This window comes from Zalophus californianus, chromosome 7 (assembly GCF_009762305.2).
Source record: "Zalophus californianus isolate mZalCal1 chromosome 7, mZalCal1.pri.v2, whole genome shotgun sequence".
NCBI classification, from domain to species: domain Eukaryota; kingdom Metazoa; phylum Chordata; class Mammalia; order Carnivora; family Otariidae; genus Zalophus; species Zalophus californianus.
Window position 1 is genome coordinate 85,767,415 of NC_045601.1, and position 26,862 is coordinate 85,794,276.

Genomic DNA, 26,862 nt, shown 5'->3' on the forward strand with positions numbered 1-26,862 from the left:
TCAGGGTAGTTTTCATAATAAACAACTGGAACCAACCAATTTAATTAAGATCATATTTAACTAGATCTGTAAGTTGCTGAGCTCAAATAATTAATAAATAAACATCACATTCACAGGTGAAACACTTAAAAACACTTCATTTAAAATAAGACGGAAAAAAGGATATATAAATGTATCAGTTCTTACATCTGGTGATAACTGTTTTGTGTAGTTAATACCAAAGACCACACTTTCAAGAGTAGGAATCACAGAATCTTTGTTTTGTGCTGGTGCATTTCTATTTAACCAAGTAGTCTTCACAGGGCGAGGAAAGCTGGAGGAATAAGTATTACATTAGTATTGTCATAATAGTCTATTTGAATGTTAAATGTTTACAAAAGAAAATCTTATAAGAATAAAGAGCAAGGGCTTTGCAAGGTTATAATTTCTAAAGTATTCTTAAATTTTTCCTTTAAATAATTGGAATAATTATGAAAAGACAATGAATATATAAAAAACTAAGACTAGATGCCTGAGATAACCTCTCCATAACTGAGCTTCAGGAAGTCTCAAAGAATTCTAAAGATAAAACTGTGGGATCCAGAGTAGCTAAATGACAAATGAGGACCAAGCTTTAATTTGGAAATACTGGACTGTCAGAACTGGCACCAAGTTTATAAACTTAACAATCATATATGGATTCTACTTACAGAAATAAAGAGCTTCCCACATAAAAATTACTAAATCTACTTGTTCTCTATTTCTCAAAAAGAAGGTATTTCCTTTCTCTTTACTACAAGTCTATGAACTCTATTAAGACAATCTTCAAGTAGTTCAAGGTACTGTCTCAATCCCATATTATACAAACTACTGCTGTTAGTATCAACATTACACTCAATATACCAAAAATTCTATACAATAAGCATATTGTTTGAATGTTTAAAATCAGATACAATTTTGAGATAAAGTACTGACTAATTGTAAGTAGGCCAAAGCATTTGGACAGTTTGGCAGTCTGGCAAAAGGGAAAAGACAGGAAAGTAAATCAATTTTGCCACAAGCAGAAAGCAGTCTTCATTTGCAAAATCAATTTGCTTTGCAAAACTTAAATATCCAATATCCCAGCAAAGAAGGGAGGTGCAAGTCAACAGTAAATTATACTTACTGCAATGTGTTTTTCAGAATTGAGTCATAAAAGTTGTACTTAAAGTTCAAATATAAAAACAGGTCATGTAAAAACACAAGGAAAGAAAGAAGTCTTCTGTGGGGTGACACTTATTATAAATAATTGATTTAAGGTCTGTAGTTGGGTTGATCATAGAAATTGTTTTAAATAAAAACATTTAAAAAGATGATAATGTAAAATATTTTTTCATTTTGTTTAGAAGAAAAAAAAATCCATCTATAATAAAACTTCAGGAAAAACTTGTCAAAGAATAGTGAGGAATGTTACCCTTAACATGACCCCTCTACCAGCATGCACCGCAAAAAGCTCTTCTTTACCCTTTCCTTGCTTCCCTTCTCCAAACTCTCATTTACAGGCAAGGAAAAAGGCAGGGAAAGATGCTGCTGCTTTCATGGCGAGGTTCTAGCCGCAAGAGAGGGGATGTGAAGGCCCGTGGCAGCTAGGTAAGCACAGCAACCTCAGCTGCTGCAGCACCTCGGTGTCTTTCCCAGTCACTAACCAGAGCCAACAGTTAATCCTCTTGGCTTCTAATTCTGAGCCAAAAATGTCTTCTTCCAGTAGACGGTCTCTAGCAGATGAGCTGTCTTTTTCTCCTACTAGTCTGTGGCAAAAACTGCTGCATTGCAAGAGGAAGCACACATTTAACTCACTAGGATTAGTGATGTAAATATCACTAACTCTAGTCCCGGCCTTAGAAAGCAACATGAATAACTGAGCCAACCTCTGTGAATTGTTTGTACACTTCTCAGAAGAGAAACTAAGCCAGTGTTATAAAGAAAAAGGAACGGATCAGACAGTTCAGTTACGATTCTTATTGAAATTACAAGAGATTCAGAAAACTAAAGAAATGTATTTTATCAATAAACTTCTAGCATTAAAACCTAACGTAATTAAAAAAAAGTAATACTGTATACAACTTACTTGAAAGTTTTATTTCAAAAAAGCCACTTTCTTATCAAAGAAGTTTCATTCAGTTATGTTATTACATATTAATGTATTCAATTAACATCTAAAATTTTTTTGAAGTTTATAATAAAATTATATAATAGGAACACTTGCCCGTACAAAAGTTATAGCAACCGAGAATAAGCTCTCAAAGGCTTACAAGGTAAGACAAAGACAGCAAAACAATCAGTTACAGATCTAACTATAGAATAAGGAAAGCAAAGCAAGTCATTAGGAGAAAGACTTCTTCCTGGCCCTGTGCTCTCAAACCATGCAACAACACAATGGAAGAGGTTCTAACAGTTTTTAAAACAATGTAAGGATACGTGCCACAGGAAGCTGTTACTTGTGGGCAGTATGTTAAATTGTATTGTTCTATAAATTCTGAGGGTAATTATACAGAATTACCTACTTAGTTTTTCTGATAAGTCAGTTTAACATTATAACCCTGAAGCAGCACCCCAAGTATCAGTTGTTGGAATTGGAATTGACAAAAACTGTAGACAGTTCAGAAATCAAATTAATTTGGAGTCTTTTCATAAGTTACTGATTTTCAAAGTGTCCACCTGCTGCCCATACCACAAAAGGATGATATTATATTGTAAAAAACTGAAGAGCTTGAAATGTATTCTCACATAATGAAAGACAATCCATCTCCCTATGGAAGTGGGCAGAAAAAATAATTATCTTAACGCATTTATTATAATCTAGAATATTATGTACCTTTAAGCTAAAATGGTACATGTTATAGTTTAAAAACCTTATTAGTAAAGATCCACAAAATTGATTAATGACTTAGGAAACAAGAATTATTGTATAGCACAGATTTAAGAAAAAATTAGGTGATCCAGGCAAGAGACAAAGAAACAGAAAAAACTAATATACTTTTTCAGAGCATGAACATAGTATAGTATTGCTTAAAAACACAGGTACAGACTAAACAATGCTGTATGGTTATTTCCAGACTGCATTATTTTTCTTGGTCAGTTTATTTGACAAAGATTGTTTTATATTTCGGTATTAAAAGAGTTATCAATCTAATGTTCCCATGCTCTTAAATGCTATTTTATTACTCTAGTATAAAATGAAAGCATTTATTTAATATTTATAAATTTAGAAATTCCTTATTACTTCAATTATCTTTATCAAAGTATATGTTTTCACTATAAAATAAAAGATAAGACATTAATAAGGACCAGAGTATTGGTTAAATTTACCTTATTAGTGGCTGGTGTAGTGCAACCAATGATGCATGGACTGTAACGGACACAACAGAAAGGTGGAAATAATCAAACATAACATTAATATGATGATGAAGGCCTCTATGGAGGCTAAAGTGCAGCTTCAATGTTCGGCTACTTATTAGTTGCAAGGCGTTCAGATCATCTGCCCTAGAAAAAGCAACATATTTGCATATATGTATGTATGGCATATTTAGTAAAGGCTAATATTTTGCAGAGTAGTTTAAATTATCAAACGCTTAGTTACTTAATTACTTTTTTAAAACTTAAAATGAGAATTTTTAAAGCATCACATTTGCCTTAGACAAAAATGTGAACTATATAAGGAAATAACCAGATCTTACCTTTAGTTTTCTACCAGTCCATGACATAGACTGTTTTTTCACTAATGTCCCTATAAAATGAGTCCTTTTTGATAGTTTAGGAATTACTCTTTTACTAAATTTCATTCCATAGGGAATACTGTTCATTATAAGGTTGCAGTATAACATAGATCAAATCCTATAGTAATAAATCCCAAAAAGATAGTTAAAATTATTTTTCATTGTACAAAACTTTGTTATTAAGTGCTGCTCGAAAGCAAGCAACTAGTAGATATTTGATTACAGATAGTCTGTTATTAGATTTATACCTATAAAAAATTAAAACAATGTTATGAGAATGATTTCCAAGTGTGTTTGTGTGCATGTGTGTATGTATTTTAACCCATACATACATTATAAATACCTATAGTTAACAAACTACTTACTTATTTCAGCTTACTTCATTTACAAAATTCTGACTTGGTTTAAAATTGAATCCCTTAAGGAATTCTTTGTAATAAGCAAGTATTACAGAGGAGCAGTAGCTACCACATAAAAAATTCTTATTCCTCCCTGATGGTAAAGAGGACATCTCAAGTAGATGGTTCAAGAGGTAACTGCTTAGTCATTTATCCTACAAGTGTTATCTAAATTTATAAATAATTTTCAAGAAGTACTTCTACAAGTACGTTTGAAATGAGAAAAAAAAGTACAACAATAAAATTGTTAAATCTCTGATTCTTGTTTTAAATGAACACAAGCACAGTGTGTCCCTAAAATATATGACTGCATGTCCAGATGTGTGAACAAGTTCAGAGTAGCCAGTGCTAAAACTTCCTCAAGGGCTCTAGGAATTAATGAACTAGAAACAACTGCAAAGTATAAAGGTCATCAGTCTTGAAAACTCTCTAAATATCAAGAGTCCTGCCTAAAGATGGCATCACTCATACCATAAGAAAGATGGTCAGTGATACAGTGAAAGAGAGTTCAGTTATATTTAAATGTTTCATCGTAGTGGTATTATATCAACAGTGGAGTTTCTACAGTCTAGGAAATTGTTTCATATTTCTTCAACTTGTCTGATTTGCTAACTGGGGCTCATGGAATTGACATGGGTACAAAAGAGTAGGCCTAACTACTCTCATCAGACTCCACAATTAGACAGAAGTAGTTCAAGTAAACAAGAAAGGGAGAGGCTAAATTCTAACAAGAAAATGGGGAATAGATAGCAGTTATGAGAAACTAAAGATTTTTAATTGTTTGACTAGCCTACTTACGAGTAATCTCCATCTGTGAAGTGTAGATCCAAGGATAACAAAAAATTCATTTCTTCAAGGGTTTCTTCAATCTGAAGAGAAATTACAATATAAGGTTTTCTGAATACTTACAGAAAGTTAGAAATATGTTTTGAGGCTCTACAAAAAATATTTATCTAAATATATATGAAGAAATGTTTACCTTTTTTTCATCCAACAACATTTTAACTTTGAAGATCATGACATCATTTAAAACAACCTCCTCATTTTTATATAGAATTTGAAACGTTTTACTGCAAATCAGAGAATCATGAACTGAAGCTGGAAAGGCTAAAGTCATACCTAAAACAGATAAGATATGTCACTGACAGGTAAAAAGGAAAAATATAATACCAGTAAATTAATACTTTAAATTATACTATAAGTTTGATTAATTACCCCAATGCCATTATCATTTTCTTTAACAGTATTAGAACATTTCTGAAAGTTTAATGATTTCTATATAAAAAATGAATAAGTACATGATAACCACTATAAAATTGTTGTACAATTTATTTTAATCTGAGAAGGTACATGAGGAAATGTCAAGGTAGATTTTTAAAAAAGATTTTATTTATTTATTTGAGAGAGAGAGCGCACAAGCACGGGGAGAGGGGCAGAGGGAGAAGCAGACTCCCCACTGAGCAGGGAGCCCAACCAATCCCAGGAGCCTGAGATCATGATCTGAGCTGAAGGCAGACGCTTAACCAGTTGAGCCACCCAGGAGCCCCTCAAGGTAGATATTTTAAAAGGAATAACTGATCTGTAAACGCAGAAGGAAGCAATTTAGTTTCCCGTAGATGCACAGTAAAGCATTTGATTGGCCACTGTCCTGTTTGCTGAGTGGTAACCTCTAATCCCTTGGAATAAAGAATTTATTTGGCTTTTGTCCCAATTCCTTGGAAGTGGCCTCTGAATCCTTAGAATTTCCCAGGACAGGAAACCACATGGGAGAACACCTAAGGCTGGGAGGGCGGGGGTGGTCATGGTCATGGTGGTAGTGGAGTTTATTCATGATGGGCCCAGACAGTTTATGGTAAGGAGATGTCTCAGGATGGGGGCTGGCCACACCAGACCAACTATGTGACTAGAAAAGTGGGGCTTGAGACACATGATGTAAGTCCAACCTCCAGTAAGAGGGAAGGGAGCTGGAGATTGAGTAATGATTCATCAGGTAAGCTTCCCTGATTGGCAATACTCCACATACAAACTTTCTGGGAAGGTAATGAATCCTGACTCCTTGGGGAGAGAACAACAGAAGCTTCACAAATCTGGGAACCTCCCAGACCTTGCCCTATGCATCTCTTCTTTTGGCTGGCTCTGTTATGTATCCCTTCACTATAATAAAACCATAATAATAAGTAGAGTGCTTTCCCGAGTTTTGTGTGTTCTAGTGACTTACTAAACCTGAAGGGTAATAAGAACCCTGAATTTGTAGCCATCTAATCAGAAATGTGGGTAGTTTGTGGACCCCTGGAGTGTGACCTTATGTCTGAAGTGAGTTCAGTCTTGTCGAAGACTGTGCCCTTTACCTGTAAAGATTGGTTTACCTCCATCCAGGTTGTTCGTATCAGGTCATTACAACCAGGTGGAATTTAAACATTTAAATAAGGTGGGCACCTCTACAGAGCAGGGAGCAGAGAGTGGGATGCCAGAGTCTAAATGGAATAAGGAGGTGTCCATATGGAGTAGTTGCCTTATGTCAGAGCCTGTGTAGGATGAAGAGGGCAATCCTGGCAGAGGGGTGACTTAGGGTGAGGTATTGGGAGCCCAAGCAAGATGAAAAGGGCGACCACATGGGAGAACACCTAAGGCTGCGGGGGGAGGGGGGACAATGCTGGAGCCCAAATTAGGTGAGGTTGTCCTTGCAGAGGGCAGGCAGGGACAAGGCACAGGAGTCCAAAAAGGATGATGGTGGTGAGGGTGAGTGTCAGCAGTGGCAGCCTGATACACTCTCATGGAGGCAAAGTAAGGTGAGGCCAACATCCCCCAACATCCCTACAGTAGGAACTCCTGGCACAAAGACTTAGTATGTTTAAGTGGGTTTGAGAAGAGTATCCACACAGAGAAGTAACCTGGCATGAGGTGCTGAAGCCCAGGAAGTGTAAGGAGAGCATCCTGAGGGAGAGGGAGCAGTGACAAGAGACTGGCATACATGAGAGATCGATCAAATAAGAAAATATATTAAGGATAATGAGGGTCAGGTTTCTCACTGAAATCTTTCATAGAAAGGATATACACATATGGAAAGTAGATATAAATACAAAATGAATCCTGTGGTACTGGACTGGAATTAGAAATACTGATGTGAACTCATGGTATTCGCAGTATATTTAGATAAAGACAGGTGTGAATTTGTATATGCATGTGTAAATATGTGTGTGTATATACATGTGCTCACTAGCTCTGTCCACTCAAAGGGCCTGAGAGCAACACAGCCACAAATATTGGTTTCATAATACTATTTTCCATTAAAGGAACAGACCTTTTGGAGAAATGGTTGACTCTAGAGTTGGGGCATAGATAGGACAAGAAAAGTCTGGATCATCTTTTCATACCAGAAAGTAAAGAAGTGCTAAAAGAATGAGGGGACACATCAAAAGGACATGGAAGCTAGCTTGAAGAGGTTACCCCTGGTCATTCTGGGGATGAACGGAGCATCAAATAAATTATGATAGTAATTGATTGATATCCATTGAATAATATAGAAATTCTTAAGTCTGTATGGATGTACACATGAATGAATGAAAAAAAAAACAGATCTTTGAAGGGAAAAAGAGTAAGTTTACAGTGGAGCAGTCTGAGAAGACCATCAAATGATCCAAGTTAACATCATTACTAATGTGACAAATAAATGTACCACCTACTAGGATATAATGAGAAGAACATATAGTATCATTTCGGAGATACTCTTGTCAAAGATGCATAACCTGAATCTAATCATGAGGAAATCACAGAGCAATGCAAATTGAAGGACATTCTACAGATTAAAAGGATTATAGTCTTTACCAGTTTCAGCGTCATGGAAGTAAAAAAAAAGACTGAGGAACTGTTCCATAATGAAGGAGACTAAAGAGACATAACAACTAATTACCATCTATGATTTTGAACTAGATCATTCTTCTATAAATGACTGTACTGGGACAACTAGCAAAACTTGAATGGGTTGAGGATAGATGGTAGTAATGTATCAACATTAATTTCTTGATTTTATTGGGATTACGTAGGAGAATGTTACTGTTTGGAGGAAATAGATACTGAAGTATATGGGGATGATGGAGCATCATGTTGGCAAATTACTCTTAAATGGTTCAAGAAAAAAAGTTATTTATACCACATGTACAATTTTTCCTAAGTTTGAGACAGTTCTCAAATATCTCAAAGGAAACCAAGTAGAAAGAAAACCAATTTGAAGTAGATCAGAAACTTAACTTCCATAATATTTCAGAGAAGAGCTGAGAAGGGGAAGAAATTTCCCTCAACGGAAAGTAGATTGTTTTTAAAGCACCCAGGTAATGTGAAATTAGAATCTGCTGCCTCAAAAACCGTAAGTTTTTGCTACTGATTTCTTAAGGATGCTGCTCCAGCATAGCCCTCTCAAGTGCGGGCTTCTACACTCCTACTACTACTGGACCTGGAGGTCCTTTATTCCTTACTGATGCTTTTAAACACCCTTGGTCTCTCCTTTCTAAAACCACCCTACCACCAGCTTTGAATCTCTTGGACAGTATCATTCACTGTCTCATTCATGTCTGCAGTCACTACAAACCCTGAAAGCCCTCATTTCTTGAAGGCTTTATTTCCTAACTCAAGGTCACTTTCTCCAAAACTACTCTAGCCATCACACCTCCTAGGTTCTCTTTCTCCTCTCCTTAAGTGTTCTTGCCTTCTAGCCTTCCTTAGCTCCTCATTCCTATAGTCATTCCCTAGACTTTTACATTACCATTGACTGCAATCCCTCTGTAATTTAAAGTTCAATCAATAGCCTCTCTCCAGCTTACTCTCTCTAATACCACAATCTTTTGACCCCATTTAATAGATCCCATGAATCCTACACTCTTTTTTGCAATCCCTGTACTTTCTCTCAAGATCTCCCTTTGCTCCTTACCCATCTTAAATTCCATACTTCATCATTATCACTCATCCTTGCATAGATCCCAATTTGCTTTCTCATATCTGGCTAGATAAATCTCAACTTTTATAAATCTAACTTCCTGCCCTGTACCCACATACATACTTGTACCCACAAGCTGAATGTAGCTGGGGAAAAATGCACAACTCTTCTGACTGTCTATACTTTAATTCATGATCACTAATCTCGAGTAGACCCTTGGTGCTGCTTAGCAATCATATTATATTTTCCAAATCCACTTTCTCTCCACATTCCTAGATGACTATTTTGTAAGTTATTTTCTATCCTTCAGTCTCAACTGAGAACCCTGGTTCTTATTTCATGAGAAAATAATCAGAGAAGTTCTTTAAGCTCCATTACTACATCTACCTACAGATATACCTGGACAAATTCCCTATTTCTCTGTTCCATTTTCTGGCAAAACTCCTTAAAAGACTTTTTGGTATTCAATGTTTATAATTCATCCCCTCTCATTCTGCCTTTAGACCATTTTTGTGACAGCCAGTTTCCAAGATGGCTCCCAGTGAGTCTCACTTCCTGGTACCACATCCTTATACAATTCCTCCAACAGAGTCCCAGGGTTGATTTGTGTGAATACAGCAGAAGTAACAGACTTCTTGAGAGACCCTGAGCCAGAGGCAAGCAGCTAAACAACTTCTGGATTCCAGACCCAAAGAAACTATGACATACTGTTTGTTTTAAATCAAGTTTGGGGGTAAATTCTTACACAACAATAATTAATTCACATGTTAAATAGGTTTTGGCACATGTAACTGCTCTTAGTAAGACCACTAATGTCTTCTGCTTTGCTAATTACAACAGTCAATTCTCAGACCTCATCTTACTTGACTTATAATCAGCATCAGAAATAGTTACACATATTCTCACTCTTGAAACACTTCTTTAATTTGGCTACCTGGACATTACACTGTTTTTGCTCCTATGTCATGGCCTATCCCTTTTTAGTAATTTTTTAGTCAACTTCATTGTCTCTACCAATAAGCTATATCCAATATTTACTGAGTGAGAAGGCTAGAAATATTCCAACAGAAAAAGGGAACACTGCCATTAGAAATGCCCTAAAAGGGATTCTAACACAGGAATAAGAAACTGTGTACAAAATACATTATTCTAAATTGCTTTGGAAAGACAAGTTAACCTTCTGTGAAAATTACCTATATCCTCAATTAATATCAATACTTAAAGCTTTTAAAAAGATGAGCCAATGACTCTTTAATTTTATTCTCAAATCAGGAGCAATGGGCAAAAGATATGCAAGTTCCTCCTACTCAATCATTTACTCATCCAATCAACAATATCCATAAATATTTGTTGACTGAATACCTATTATGTGCCATAACAGTCATTTTCTGGGTATTGGAGCATACAGCAAAATAAAGAAATAAAAATCTCTGACCTAATGGGAGGGGGGACAAAGAATAAAAATAATAAGTAAATGATACACTATGTTTCAAGGTAGTAAGTTCTATGAAGTAAAGAGAAAAGAGAGTAAGAAAGGTAGCAGTTTTAAAAAGAAAAGAACAGAAGAGATTCATATGTCCTCTCCTCTACTATATGCCACTAGGTTGCTGTCCCTTTTTCACCTTCACAGAAGCCTAAAGGTTTTTTCCATGGAGAAGATAAAACAAAGGCCCTCTGAACTTGAAGTCATGTGACAAAACTGAAAGCATGAATATATGAACACAGGCATACTGACTACTGAATGCAGAGATACAAAGAACTCCTCCTCTACTGGGTTTCCAGAGGCTGGCAGTTAGATTCTTACTCTCCAGGAAGGAAATAGAAAACATCTTCTCTGGCATTTCAAGAAGTGTAAGGAATCTAAGATTTTATCCTATTTGCAAGCTAACAAGCTAGCCGGCCACAATTTCATGGGTGCTGGAAGACAGGAGACTTCTGGGTCAGAGACAAAGGGCTTTGTTACTTATAGCACAGCAAGCAGCATGAGCTGCATGATCACAGCGGTTCCCCCTGTCCTTATTCCCCCAAGTTCCATGGGGGTGACACAGAGGCAAGCCCTAGTGGATGCTATGCGTACAGTGTGTTTTAGGTCACAAGAGAGGAAACTCTAAGCTTAGGAAACCTTAATCTTTTATAAGGGGCTATAAGAAAACCTGTCTAATCTTTGAACTAGAGGGAGACATTATCTTTATTATACTGTACAGTAAACAAATCTAGTTTGTGCTCCAGACCAACAAACTATCTATATCTTCCAAAGCTCCTCACTTATACAAACATCCTTAAAAAGTTAGTTTGGAACACAAGTCCTTCAGTGTCTCTGTTCACAAGATGTACAGAAACGTTGAGAAACCATGAAGAATTATTTTCAACAATATATAGAATAAAATCTCAGATTCTTCACATTTCTTGGCACATGGAATCTGACCAACCCAATACATCTATAATAGATATTATATGGATCTATTATAATAGATAAGATCTATAGACAACTGACTTCAAAGATTCCTTAGCAAATGGCTCACCAACATCACCCTATGCAAAGGTCAAAGAGACAAGTCCCAGGTATGCTCTCAGAACTTCCAATTAACTTTCCTTTCAGTCATGTATATACAACTGAGGACTATCAGACACCAGAAGAAAGCTTCTACCATGCCAGTTAGAGACCAAAACAAAAAAGAAAAAAAAACTTGTAGAAAAAAAACCCTTAAAAGCCTATCAATACTGTTCTTAGAGAAAAGATGCTGCATTTCATGAAACAAGAAAATGTTGCTATGGTAGAGGAACACTCAGAAAACAAGAACATTTGGATTTTAAGAGAAAAGGAGAAGGGATCAAAGGTAAGGAGGAAAACGAGGAAAGAGAGGAGGAAGACAGAGGGAAAGGTAAAAAAGGGAGAAACAACAAAAGCAAAAAGCTCATAAAGGGATTAAAGTTGGAGAAATAAGTACAATAGAAAGTACAGAAGACAGACAGAAATGGAAAAAATGAGAAAAAAAAAACACAACTAAAAATTAAGAGAACCAGTGATGATGATCCACTATTTGAATGACAGAAGTTCCAGGAGGAAAGAACAGAGAAAGTAGATAGGTGAAAATCATCAACAAAATAAGAAAATTTCCCAGAACTGAAGAACATGTTTGCAGATTAAAAGGGCCCAATGAGTACTCAGAGACCCAAGGTACATCATTATGTGCCATCAGAACACTAGAAACAAAGAGAAGATTCTACAAGATTCCTGAAAGGGGAAAAGGGTCATATAGAGAGTCAACAATCAGAATGGCTTTGGAATTCTCAACAGTAATGCTACAAACCAAAAGACAATCGAACAATATTTTCAGGTTTCTGAAGAAAAGAGAGTTCCAACCTAGAATTCTATACTTAGCTAAATTTTCAAACAAGAGGAGAATAAAGACATTTTTAGACATGTTTCAAAAAGTTCCTATGCCACTTTTCTCAACAAGATATTGAAACAGGCCCTACCAAAATGAGAATAAACCAAGAAAGAAAAACAGGTGTTGGTAAATAGATATACTGCGGAAGAGAGGCAAAGGGAATCCCTACAAAGATGGTGAAGGAAGATTCCAAAGAATCTCCTGCCTTATAGAACATGACTAATAAATATTGGATTGTGAGCCTCAACAAATAGATATGTTGAGGTCTGTCATCTGAAAGATTCTTACTGCCTTGGTACCATTTTATTCTAAGAATAAACACTCGGCTGGGGCGCCTGGGTGGTTCAGTCATTAAGCATCTGCCTTTGGCTTGGGTCATGATCCCAGGGTCCTGGGATGGAGCCCCGCATCAGGGTCCCTGCTCCATGGGAAGCCTGCTTCTCCCTCTCCCACACCCCTGCTTGTGTTCCCTCTCTTGCTGTGTCTCTCTCTGTCAAATAAATAAATAAAATCTTTAAAAAAAAAAAAAAGAATAAACACTTCGCCAGACTCGTTTCACTGCTTGATTTGTCAAGGGTGCACTGATGAAGTTTCTTCCCTCTTGACTAGATCATGAGAGGGCACTCTTTTTACTGCACAGTTTTCTGCTTTGACCTACTCCTAAGAGTTGAAGGAGGAAAAGCTAAATGTTGTTTAGATGTAAACCAGCCTACTCCATGTGTTGGATATCTAATACTTCATCACATTACAACCTTACCAGAAGCCCTGAATGTGGTGAGCTCTAAATTTCACACAATTCACTCCTGACCTTGCCCACTAACTTCCCCAAAGGGGAGTCTTAAAACTTTTTATCTATACAGAAACATAGTATAACCCAAAGACTCTACTTAGCTTTTCTTCTGGGAGTCCTCTTTTAATAGTAGTGATACTGCACCTTTCTTACACACTGGGTTTGTACTTAATACTCAGTTTTTCCATACTCGACCAGATATATACTTTTTTAAAAATATTTTTTAAAAGATTTTATTTACTTATTTGACAGAGAGAGACACAGCAAGAGAGGGAACACAAGCAGGGGGAGTGGGAGAGGGAGAAGCAGGCTTCCTGCTGAGCAGGGAGCCCGATGTGGGACTCGATCCCAGGACTCCAGGATCACAACCTGAGCCGAAGGCAGACACTTAACGACCGACCCACCCAGGATATATACTTGGGTAACACTCATAGGTGATAAAACTATTCAGATAGCAAAAGAATGATTAACACAAAAATTAGGAGGGGTATACAGGAGTCTTTTATGGTACTAGTAATGTTCTATTTCTTAAATGAAGGGTTGGATATTTGGGTACTCATTTTATTATTTAATAAAATAATATGTTATATGATCTTCAAAAAATGTATGACACATTTCACAAAAAATTTTTAAGTATTTATTGTACAGTTACTCTGTGCCATGCATTGTTTTAAGCTAAGTAGATCAAACCAAAGAAAACAAAAAAGACCACTTTCCTTGCCCTCATCTAATTCTGTAAATTACATCTGTGCTGAGCATGACAGAGGATAGAGTGCTATGTTATCTTACGAGGGTAAACCTAGTCTGTGAACTCAGGAAAGGCTTTGTGGACAATATAGCATTCGAGTTGAAACTATAAAAAAGAGTTAGTCAAATGAAGATGGAAAGGAAGAGAATCTGAAGAAGAAAAAGAAACTTCTTGAAGGCAAGGTCCATGTCTCACATATCTCTTACTTCATATAGCATTATGTACAGGGTCAGCACTTGTGGAGAAACTGGAACCCACGTACACTGTTGGTGGCAATGTAAAATGGTGTTGCCAATATGGAAAACAGTAGGGAGGTTCCTCAAAAAATTAAAAACAGAGCTATCATATGATCCAGGAATTACACTTCTCGGTACTTATCTAGAAGAACTGAAAACAGGACCTCGAAGACATATCTGCACTTCCATGTTCATTGCCACATTATTCACAATGGCCAAGTGGTGGAAACAACCTAGATGTCATCAGTAGATGAAAGGGTAAAGAAAATGAGTTATATAATAGAATATTTTTAACCTTAAAAAGAAGAAGAAAATTCTATACTACAACATATGGATGAACTGTGAGGACTTCTGCTAAGTGAAATAGGCCAAACACTACATGATTCTACTTATATGAGTAATCTAATAAAGTCACACTTATCAAAGAAAGTAGAATGGTGGTTACTAGGGGCTGTGAGGAGGGAGAAATGAGGAACTGCTATTCAATGGTACAGAGTTTCAGTCATACAAGGTTAAAAAGTTCTAGAGATCTGCTGACAACAATATGCACACAGTTAGCAACACTGTACTATACACTTAATTTGCTGAGGGTAGATTTCATGTTATTTGCTTTTTACCAAACACATACACAAAAGAATAAGTGCTTTACTTTTAAGTGTTAATATGTTAATATTCCATGCTAATTTACTTAGAGAAAAGTCCTGAGGTTTTGGTCCTAAGGTAAATACTAATCTTCCTGACATTCTGCAGTTGGGGCTGGGATGCCCAACTACCATAGTTGATCTGGTTACAGACCTTTAATTAATCCCTGTTTTCAGGCCCACTCTTACTTCCCTTCATCTCTGTACCTTCCTGAAATCCCTGGGGGAAGGTGTCCCAAAAGGCAGTTCAGCGCTCACTTCTGTTTTCCGTCCTACAAAAACTTATTGAACTATTTTGCTATTCCTTTCTGTGTTTTATATTGCTATTAGCAAAGAGTCTTAGAAACAAAAAGATCCAAACATATGTGTATAGTCCGTTTATTGTCTTGAATCTGAAACCTTCTCTGCTTTTTAATATTTACTAGATGATAACCTCCATCCATGAGGTTGGGAACCACATATATCTTTTTCATTGCTTTAATTTAGGAGTGAGTACTACATCTTACACATAATGGGCCCTCAGCAAGTATTTATCAAAAACTTGAACTTTCACCTAACTTCTTAATTTAGTGCCCTAACTCCTTGTTGAAAGAACTCTATTTTCACTTTGCCTATCAGTTATCTGCTAACCCAAACATCAGATCTACACTTTTAGAGACCTGTGATAGAGGCCTACAAACACCTATATTAAGTCACGATAATTTATATTTTATATTTTATTCCTATCACCATCTTGCATTTCCATTTCCTTTGGTTAAAGAGCTGGCATTGATATCTGTTATTTATTTTGTGAACAAGTGAGCATTCATTCAACTGTAACTTAATTAAGCTTACTAAAATATTGGGAACTAAGAGATAGGAACATAAATAAGAACGCTGCCCTTGTTTTCAGAGTTCCCAATCTAGTTTGAATAGAAACATTCAAGCAAATAATTGCACTACAATGTGATAATCTCTTAACTCCCTATTTTGGAGGCCAAAGCAAATGCCAATGTAATTACCACTATCTGTTATGCCAGGTAAAAAGACAAATAATGGCAGTGACAGAAAGAAACTACTGAATCTAGGTAAAGTAAAATGGAGGCTTGTAAGGCCAAATGGACTCAAGTTTCATGAGTTATGCAGGGTTTATTGAAAACTCTAACTCTATGGTGAGTTTTTCCTTCATGATTATTGAGGTTATTCAGTTACTGTTAACAGTAATGGATTAGTGACATAAAATGAATCGTCTCTAGCTGTGTATTTCTTTAAATTTTCCTCATTTTTAAAAAGCATTCTTCTTTAATGATTCTTGATGTTTGGTTGTATTATAATAAAATAATAAAAAATTATAACATGCTAAGAGGTAAAAGATATTTATAGAAAGTGCTACGAAACATAGCAGAGAAAACTTCTCACTGGGAGTTATCTATGGCTTAAAAAACGAGATAATGAGGTAGGGAAAACATGCACAAAATATGAGGTAAGTTAGAACCCAACAAATTTGAGAAAATGGAAGTGGTTTTATAGGGAGACCACAAGGAGATGGTGGGAAATAAAGTTAGACATGTAGGATAGGGTCAAATCATGAAAAATCTTAACAATTCAGCAAAACTGTCAAAATATTTCAATGGGTTTCAAAGGAAGCCCCTGAAAAGCTGGTGGGTGGGAAAAGCTTAAGGAGACAACTAATAGGGGAAAAAGAGATGATTCTTCTATGTCAAAATATTTGAAGCTTTATTTCAAGTGGCCAATTTACTACTGCCAAGGCAAAGTAACTGGGACAACCCCTCCTTACTTTGATAGCTAGTCTTTATTTCCAGCCCTCCTCTTTTCTTGATATTAATTTGTTCTTAACTGCTATCACCTTTATAAAAGCACTGGGTGGTGGTACGTAGGAATACATGTACACACAAAGAATTTTATCCAGAATAGATGGCCTTAGAAAAACTCTGGCCAAATACAAATAACTGGAAATTACTTCATTTTTTTGGAAATTTCTTTTTGGTTCAACCAGGGTTGATTTCTTATTAGTCCAAATGCTTATCTAGTTGTGAAACTTCTATCAAAGTGGAGAGTATATGTATGTGTGTGTATATGTGTGTGTGTGTGTGTGTGTGTGTATATATTTTTTTAAAGCAATAAGACCTTCCCCAAACATTATTGTTTGAGGTTTTATGCAATTTTCCCTTTCTTCTCATAAATAGCAGTCTTGTAGAAGAACTACATAAAAATTTTTCCAAAGAGGACATCAAAATGGCCAATAGGCATATGAAAAGATGCTAATCAACAACACATAAGGGAAATGCTAATTTAATCAGGGAAATGCTAATCAACAACATAAGGAGGTATCACCTTACATGTATTGCAATGCCTATTATCAAGAAGACAAGAGCCAACAGATGCTAACAAAGATGTGGTGAAACCCTATACACTGTTGGTGGGAATGTACATTGGTCTGACCACTATGGTGGTCAATAGAAAACAATATGGAGTTTCCTTAAAAAGTTAAAAATAGATCTGCCATACGATCCAGCAATTCCACTTCTGGGTATACAGCTAAAGGAAATGAAAACAAGATTTCAAAGAGATAAATGCACTCCTATGTTTACTGCAGCATTATTCACTATAGCCAAGATATGGAAATGATTAATGAATGGATAAAAAAGATGTGGTGTGTATATATGTATACACACACACACACACACACACACACACACACACACACACGTATACAATGGAATGATATTCAGCTGTTAGAAAGGAGACTATCTTACCATTTACAACAACATGGATGGAACTTGAGTACATTATGCTAAGTGAGATAGGTCAGAAAAATAAAAAATGATGTATATCACTTATCTGTAGACTCTAAAAAAGTTAAACTCATAATAAAATCTTAAAAAAAAAAGGGGGTGCCTGGGTGGCTCAGTCATTAAGCGTCTGCCTTCGGCTCAGGTCATGATCCCGGGGTCCTGGGATCGAGCCTCGCATCTGGCTCCCTGCTCTGCGGGAAGCCTGCTTCTCCCTCTCCCACTCCCCCTGCTTGTGTTCTCTCTCTCGCTGTGTCTCTTTCTGTTAAATAATAAATGAATTCTTCAAAAAAAAAAAGTTAAACTCATAAAAAACAGTAAAATGTGGTTAATAGAAGTGAGGGAGTGGGGAGATAAGATTGATGTTGTTTAAGAGTACAAACCTGCAAGGAGCAGTAGATAAGCCCACAGAAATCTACTGCACAGTATAACAGACATAGGCAGCAATACAGTGCTACAATTATGTAATGTCAATAAATATTGCTACAACAACAATCACAGTAAGTAAATGTATCAAAGTAACACATGGTATACCTTAAATTTACACATTATATATTAAACTTATTCACTAAACAAAAAAGAAAACAAAAAAGTAGCAGTTTTATTTTACTACTACTACTAACTACCATCTATAGAGCACTTACTATGTGCCAGGCACTGTGCTTTATGTATATTGTTAGTAATCCTTTAGGCAATTTTATAGGGCAGGGATTAATATATCTGTTTTAGAGATACCAAGGCTCTGATAATTTAAATAATTTACCCAGAAGCAAATGTCACTGCTGTTTGCCCCCAGAGCCTGTGTTCGGTCTTCTCTGTCATAGTGATAAAGTAGTTTCAATATAGGTATGCAGTTCACTCTTACACATATCACAGAACCCTTATACTAGTAATAGGTAGCTGTCTCACTGGGGAAGAAAAGACTCAAAGGAGGTATAAAAAGGTTAAACCATATCACTCAGCTATTCTGTATATAAGTAAGGCTAATTCTTGAGAACTGAGAGAGAAAAGGCATATAAATGGTTGCTGGGCAACTCCTTCATGACTATCTTTACTTAATCAAGTTGGTTCTGAGATCTAGAGTCCAACTTATTTTAGTTTTTTAAGATCTGGGGCAATTTGGGATCGAAACAGAGGGCATAACAAAGGGAAGCAATTTTACTGAGCATTATACCAGGTCTCTTTACCTAATTTTCTCAATTAATTTTCACAAACACACTGTAAGACAAGGATTATTTCCATTCACTGATTAGGTAAGGCTCAGAAAAAGTGAATAATTTGCTTAAGACCAAACAGCTAGTAAATGGCAAAACAAAGACTTGCTAGCGAGCGGCAGAACAAATCCAAACTCAAACACTATCTACAGATTAAGTTAGTATTACAAGCACAGAAATTCAAGTGTAGGCACTTAGATTTCCTTGATGAGTTATAAATTCAGGGGTTTTTTGTAAGGTCTCTTCTTCCCTTTGGATATTTCCCTTCTTGCCCTTGGTCATTCTAGTTCATTCTTTATTTTTAATTAATAGCTTTATTAATTAAAAAAATTTTAATTTACTGATTAACATGAGATGTTATCCTATGTACTTACTATGCTGTACAATTATATAATCACAGGAAAACATCAAATTAACTTTATCATAACTTTCAGCTCTTTACATTAAATGGTTCACAAATAGTATAGTAAATGAGACAAAATGTGATTGCTTCTCATTCTTTCTCATATCATGAGAAGTCAAATAATAATATTTTACACGTATACAGCCCTTTACAGTTTGCGGAGAACTTCCACTTATTTAACATACAACCACTTTGTAAAGCAGGCAACACACTTCCCAGATGAGAAACTGAAGCTCAGAGAGGTTAAGTGAGTTTTCCAAGGGAACATAAAAGGAAGCTGGTATCCTGATTCCAAGTCACTACTCTGTTAACTCCAACAGAGCTGTATCTCTGAATATACAAGCTTTTAAAATACCCAAGACATACCCATGGCTATCTCTAAATCACAGGTGACCCAGATCAATACCACAATGGTAACTAGATTTGTCTTGTCTTGCCAGAAACTTAATTAAGATCTTCCTTTTTTATGTTGGATAGTCATTTCAATTTTATAAACACTTTCCCTCTCGTGTTACCATAAAAATGAAAATGCTATTTACTTATTTTTGACATTTGCAATCAACCCAGAGACAGAGCACATTAAGATTTAACTACAGTTACAAAACAGAATTTGAATGTTAGCAACCTTGATATTATAAAAGAAAGGATATACCTAACAGGTTGAAAAGTGGAGGAAAAGAGAAAATTTGAAAAAAGAGGCAAAATTGCTTATATCCTTATATTACAAAATAGGGTCTGTCATATTGGCTAAAATAGGAAATGGAAGTTTAAACAATATATTATTTAACAGTAACTTCAAAGTCAAAGAAAGATATGGGAATAATGGTATCTCTTAAAAAGTAAGGAGAAGGGAGGGAGGAAATAGTTTATGATTCAGTTGCATTCATCATACCAGGAAGTGAAAATGTCTGTATAAAGGAAAAGATTAGTACTAGAGAAACAGTTAAAAGTGGATGCATCTAAAAAAGTAACTTTGTTTTCACTACAAATCTTTCTGGACTAATAGATTTTTTAACTATTTATATTACTTTTGTAAAATTATTTTTTCAGAAAAAAGGGATGGGTGGAAATTAAAAAGCAAATGAAACAATATATGTTTCTTTTAAAAAATACTATCATTATTAGAAATGGGGAGTTGTTATTTGAACTTTTTATCAAAATTGTACATAGTGCTCTAACATTTCAAACTGGGGCCAGTTTCTTAGAACAAGCAATGACTTCTTTGTTGTTGAAGTCTGTGAATATTTTCTTATTAATTAATTTTCAACAGCCCTATAAATACTCATTGTCTTTTATGACTGATGCTATTGTAGATGACAGCTACTTCCTGACCCAAACCCCTCACTGTCAGCACAATTTCATGCTGGAAATAATTTAAATGTGTTGCAATAAGCTGTATAATACCATCTAATTCCTACCACATCTAACCTGCCTTTCTGCAACTCACAGACAAAATCATTACTTTCTTCTTATACAAGGTTTTCAGAAATATACATAAAGTGTAGGAATTATGGTAAAATACAGTACTGAAAAGATCTTGAGGTGATAGTACAAATCAAACAAGAAAAATAGGATATGTAATAGAGAAAATCCAAGCCCCTAAAAGAGTGAATTTTTAAGAAACAGAGGTAAAAAGAGAACATACAGGATAAAGAAAAACTCCCCCAATATGAATATATTTATGTTATCAAGGATGAGTCTAGAAATCAATGATATGTATTAAAATGAAGCCAGCCAAATTCATAGGAGTAACTTTTGGAAGCAGAAAATTTTGGGACGGATAACTTTTCCTAACAAATGTACTAATATTAAAAAGATACATACTCTGGGAACTCTTAAATACTATTTTAAAATGAAACAAACTTGAAGGAAGAAGGACATAAAAAGAGAACCGAATCAGTACCTCTAAGACTGGAATAAATTTGCTGCCTTCTTTGCATGTATGAGCTAGTGCGCTCTCTTGTTCTCTCTCTCTCTCTCTTTTTCAAGATTGCTGGTGAGGAAAAACTCATCTGGGCATGAGAACATTATTTTGGATGTACCATACCTGTGAGCCTTAATAAGTCACCAACTCCATCAACCATTGTCCTCTATAATTTTCATATGAACTTAAAACATTTAACATGATAGGCTATTATGGGGTACACTGGCAGGAAACACAACTGAAATACCAGATTTACATTATCATAGAGATGTTCAGAGGATGAAACAAGAACCTATGGAACGCTACACACATATAAAAGATAATCATGCTGGGAATGGTACTGGGGTGGGGAAAGTAGCATATCTCATAATCTGTTAAGGGTCATTTGTAAAAATCCATACATATCAGTGTATACTATAAACAAGAAAAACAAGATATTCTAAATTAGAGAAAAATAAAATACACTGACACAATATTAAGATAAAAAAAGATCTTCAGAAATTATATTAGGTATTACATTTTAGACATGACAGACAAAAGTTTGCTGATTTGAAAAAGTATGAAAGAAATTATATTTTTCTTCTTCTGTTCAAAATCCAGTTCTTGTGCTTTCCATTTTGGCTGTATAATTAACTGAAAAACTATGCGGCCTCTTAAAAACATTCTTGTATAATGCTATAAAAATACACACATAAATAATGTTTTCACATACAAACTAAAAATCATGTATTATGGAATTTTATTGCTTTTCAAACCCAGGCTTCTCTTTTAAAGACTGGTGTCTGCTATAAACTATTTTTAAAAGATACTTCCCTTCCACACACTGGTAAATTATCAGACAATGGACACTTTACAGTCAATACAAAGTTAATAGTATTAGAAGCTGAAATAGCAACAATGACTAAATCTGGATTTACAACTAATTAAAAACAAACTGAAATCACAGTGTCCAGGAAAAAGCACTTAAAAAGAAAGTAATCTATTTGGGTATTTCTGAAATACTATTTGTCATAATTTTAAAATAACATTACTCTGTAAATGGCATTAATTACATGTAATATTTCTGTCATACAAATAATCTAGAAAGATCTCAAACAACTTACCCTTACGTCTCAAGGTACTAGAAGAATAAACTAAGCCCAAAGTTAGCAGAAGGAAGGGAATAACAAAGATCAGAGTGGAAATAAATGAAATAGAGACTAGAAAGACAATAGAAAAGATCTATGAAACTAAGTGATGGTTTTTTGAAAAGATAAACAAAATCAACAAACCTTTAGCTAGAATATGAAAAAAATGATTCAAATAAATATAATTATAAATGAAAGACACTACAACTAATACCACAAAAATACAAAGGATAAGAACAATTAATGCCAACAAATTAAATACACTAGAAATAGATAAATTTCTAGAAACATAACTTACCAAGATTAAATCATGAAGAAACAAAATCTGAACAGACCAATAAGAGACTGAATCAGTAATCAAAAATCTCCCAACAAATAAAAACCCAAGACCAGATGACTTCACTGGTGAATTCTACCAAACACTTAGAGATGAAAGAATACTAATCCTTCTCAAATTTTTCCAAAAATTGATCAGGAAGGAACATTTTCAAACTCATTTTAAAAGGCCAGCACTACCCTGATACGGAAGCCAGACAAATACACTACAAGAAAAGAAGAAATACTGGCTACTACCCCTGGAACACTGATGCAAAAACCTCAAAAAAATACTAAAAGACCAAATTCAAGAGTACTTTAAAGGGATCATTTAGTATGGCCAAGAGATTTATCCCTGGGATGCAAGGATAATTTGACATATGCAAATAAACATGATATACCATATTAACAGAATGAAGAATAAAATTCATATAATCATTTCAGTAGATGCAGAAAAAGCATTTGACCAAATTCAACATATTTTCATGATAAAAACTTCAATAAAGTACATATAGAAGAAATGTACCTCAACATAATAAAGGCTGTATAGGACAAGCCCACAGCTAACATCATACCCAATGGTGGAAAGTTAAAATCTTTCCTCTTAAAGTTAGAAACAAGGGCACCCACTCTCACCACTTCTATTCAACATAGTACTGGAAGTCCTAGCAACAGCAATTTGGCAATAAAATGAAATTTTAGGCATCCAAATAGGAAAAGAAGAAGTAAAATTATCTGTGTGCAGATGACATGATCTAAAGACTCCACCAAAAAGCTGTTAGAACTAACCAAGAAATTCAGTAAAGTTGCAGGATACAAAATCAACATACAAAAATCAGTTGCTTGTCTATACACTAACAATGAACTATTCAAAAGAGAAATCAAGAAAGCAATCCCATCACTGCGTTATTTACCTGAAACTAATATAACATTATGTCAACTATACTTCAATAAAAAATAAAAGGTAGTTGTCCTGTGCATGTTTATTTCATAAATGTAAAATCATTCAATTATTTAAAAACAGGAGAAATTCCATTTGCAATAGCATCGAAAATAATAAAATACTTAGGAATAAATTTAACCAAGGAAATAAAAACATGTACATTAAAAACTATGACACTGATGAAAGAAATTGAAGAAGACACAAATAAAAGGAGAGATATCCTGTGTTCTTAGATTGGAAGAATTACTATTGTTAAAATGTCCACACTACCCCAAGTAATCTATGGATTCAATATAATCTTTATCAAAATTTCAATGGCATTTTTCACAGAAATAGAAAAAATTATCCTAAATTCATATGAAACCACAAAAGACTCTGAATGGCCACAGCAATCTTAAGAAAAAATGAACAAAGCTAGAGACATCACACTTCCTGATTTCAAGGCTATAATACTATTAAAAGGCTATAGTAATCAAAACAGTATGATAATGACATAAAAACATGTACACAGACCAATGGAAGAGAATAGAGCCTAGAAATAAACCTATATACACACAATCAACTAATCTTTGACAACGTACCAAAAACATAATGGGGAAAGAACAGTCTCTTAATAGTGCTGAGAAAATTAGATATCTACATGCAAAAGATTGAAACTACACCCCTATCTTATATCACTCACAGAAATTAACTCAAATTGAATTAAAGACTTAAATTTAAGACCCAAAACCATGAAACTCCTAGAAGAAAACACAAGAGAAAAGGTCCTTGACACTCGTTTTGGAAATGATTCTTTGGATTTGACCACAAAAGCAAAGGTAAAAATAAACAAGCGGGATTATGTCAAACTACAAAGCTTCTGCAGAGTAAAGGAAATCATCAATAAAATTAAAAGACAACCTATCAAAAGTGGAAAAATATTTGAAAATCATATATATCTAAGGAGATTAATATCCAAAAAAAGAACTCATATAGCTCAACAGCAAAAAAAACAGTCTGATTAAAAAATTGGCAGATCTGAAGACATTTTTCTAAAGAAGATATACAGATGACTGACAGGTGCATATAAAAAGGTGCTCAACATCATTATCACCAAGGAAAATGTAAATCAAAACCACAAAGATGGGGCGCCTGGGTGGCTCAATTAGTTAAGCATCCAGCTCTTGATTTCGGCTCAGATAATGATCTCAGGGTTGTGGAGATTGAGCCCAGAGTCCTGCTCTAAGCTCAGCGGGGAGTCTGCTTGAGATTCTCTCTCTCCTTCTCCCTATATCCCTCCCTGGGCTCGCTCCATGCATGGGTGCACTCTCTCTCAAATAAATAAATAAATAAATAAATAAATAAATCTTAAAACACCACACACACACACAAAGAGATATTTGCTTATACCTGTTAGAACTGCTATTTTCAAAATGTCAAAATATAACAAGTACTGGTGAAGGCATGGAGAAAAGGGAACGCTTGTGACTGTTGGTGGGAGTGAAAATTGGTGCAGCCACTATAGAAAACTGTATGGAGGTTCCTCAAGAAATTAAAGTTACAACTACCATAATGATCTAGCTCATGGGTATATGTTTGAAAGAAATGAAGTGAGTATCTTGAAAAGAAATCTGCACTACCATGTTCACTGCAGCATTATTCACAATATCCAAGATATGGAAATAACCTAAGTATCTGTCAGCAGATGAGTTTATTAAGAAAATGTGGTGTGTCTCTCTCTTTCTCTCTCTCAATCTCTTGCTCACATACACACACACACACACACAGAGGAAGGCAGGGAGGGAGGGAGGAAGGGAGAGAGAGATATATCTTATTCAGCCATAAAGATGGAAATCTTGCCATGTGCAATGATACGGATGAACCTAGACGGCATGACACTAAGTGAGATAAGTCAGACAGAGAAAGACAAATAGTGCATGGAATCACTTACGTGTGAAAATAAAACAAAACAAAACAAAAAGTTGATTTCATAGAAACAGCAGAATTGTGCTTGCCAGGGGCTACGGGGTGAGAGAAATGGGGAGATATAGGTCAAATGATGTAAACTTTCGGTTATGAGTAAGCTCTAAGGCACAGCATGGTGACTACATAATAAAATCTTGTATACTTAAATTTGCAAAGAGTAGATCTTAAGTGTTTTCATGACACACACCCAAAAGAGTGAACTATGTGAGGTGATGGATATGCTAATTATCTTGATTGTGGTAATTATTTCATAATGTATATATAACAAATAATTTGTATATTTTAAATATATACAATTCTATTTGTTAATTATTTCTCAATAAAGCTGAAAAAATAAAAAGGGAGCCCAGAAAAAAAGGTCTATTTTTTTCAACTGGCAACTTTAGAAGATACACTAGGCAAGACATTTAGTCTACTAGATTAAGGAAGTTCAAAAAGGGAGGACCAAATCTGTCTTGCAATATTAATTATTTTAACCTCTATGTTCCATAGAAAGTAGACTTACAAAAGTCCAACTGACAATAAATTACACTTTAATATGTATGCCAGGCCAAGAAAAAAATACTGATTTTTTTTTTAAAAAATAAAGAATGTACATATTTTTGGTCATAAGCAATAAACCTCCCTGAGCATTTTGAGAGTCTTCAGGAAGATAGAATAAACTCTCCATTATGTAAAATTCATTAAAACCTATAAACCTAGCATTTTAGTACCCATAGGATGCTAAAAAGATAACCCTAAACACTTCAAATTCCCAGAATATTTTCTTCAGTTTTAAAATAGACTGAACTATGCTCAGCATAGCTTTAGTGTTAGGTGTATTTTATTATTTATGATGTTTTCAAAACTCATAATTCATACTTGACATATATGATAACTCTCTAGAATGTTTCATTAACCATTTCATTTCCTAACTTCATAGAATGAAACAGAGTACACTGTATCAGGAAAGCTGAAAAAATGCTCAGATTATATCAGGACCACCAGTTTTGGTTCAAACATTTTAATGCTGGTGTCTCTTCACAGAATATAAGTAAATAACCGAGCTACTATAACATATCTATCTTATACTGTATACTTTACTTTCTGCATTTTTTTAGAGCAGTTAACCCGGACCAAAAATGTGGTTAAAAAAAATTCTCAAAGGCATACTATAAAACTATCATAAAACACCTTTGTAATATATCAAATTATATGTCCACATTCACTGTGTATTTTTATTTTATTTTTTTAAAGATTTTATTTATTTATTCATGAGAGACAGAGAGAGAGAGAGAGAGAAGCAGAGGGAGAAGCAGGCTCCCAAAGAG

The 26,862-nt window shown here is 34.9% G+C and overlaps 1 protein-coding gene across 11 annotated transcripts in view; it reads right to left on the minus strand.

Annotated features, from left to right (window-relative positions):
• FAM135A (family with sequence similarity 135 member A) overlaps window positions 1–26,862 on the minus strand; it is a 124,848-nt gene that overhangs the window by 73,656 nt on the left and 24,330 nt on the right. For all 11 annotated transcript variants that reach the window (XM_027602113.2, XM_027602108.2, XM_027602117.2 and 8 more), the window contains 4 exons: window positions 5,112–5,251; window positions 4,931–5,001; window positions 3,328–3,501; window positions 187–313 (listed from right to left, as the gene is read on the minus strand). In XM_027602113.2, the coding sequence (XP_027457914.1) occupies window positions 187–313; window positions 3,328–3,501; window positions 4,931–5,001; window positions 5,112–5,251 (512 nt within the window). The remainder of the gene's footprint in view (window positions 1–186; window positions 314–3,327; window positions 3,502–4,930; window positions 5,002–5,111; window positions 5,252–26,862) is intronic.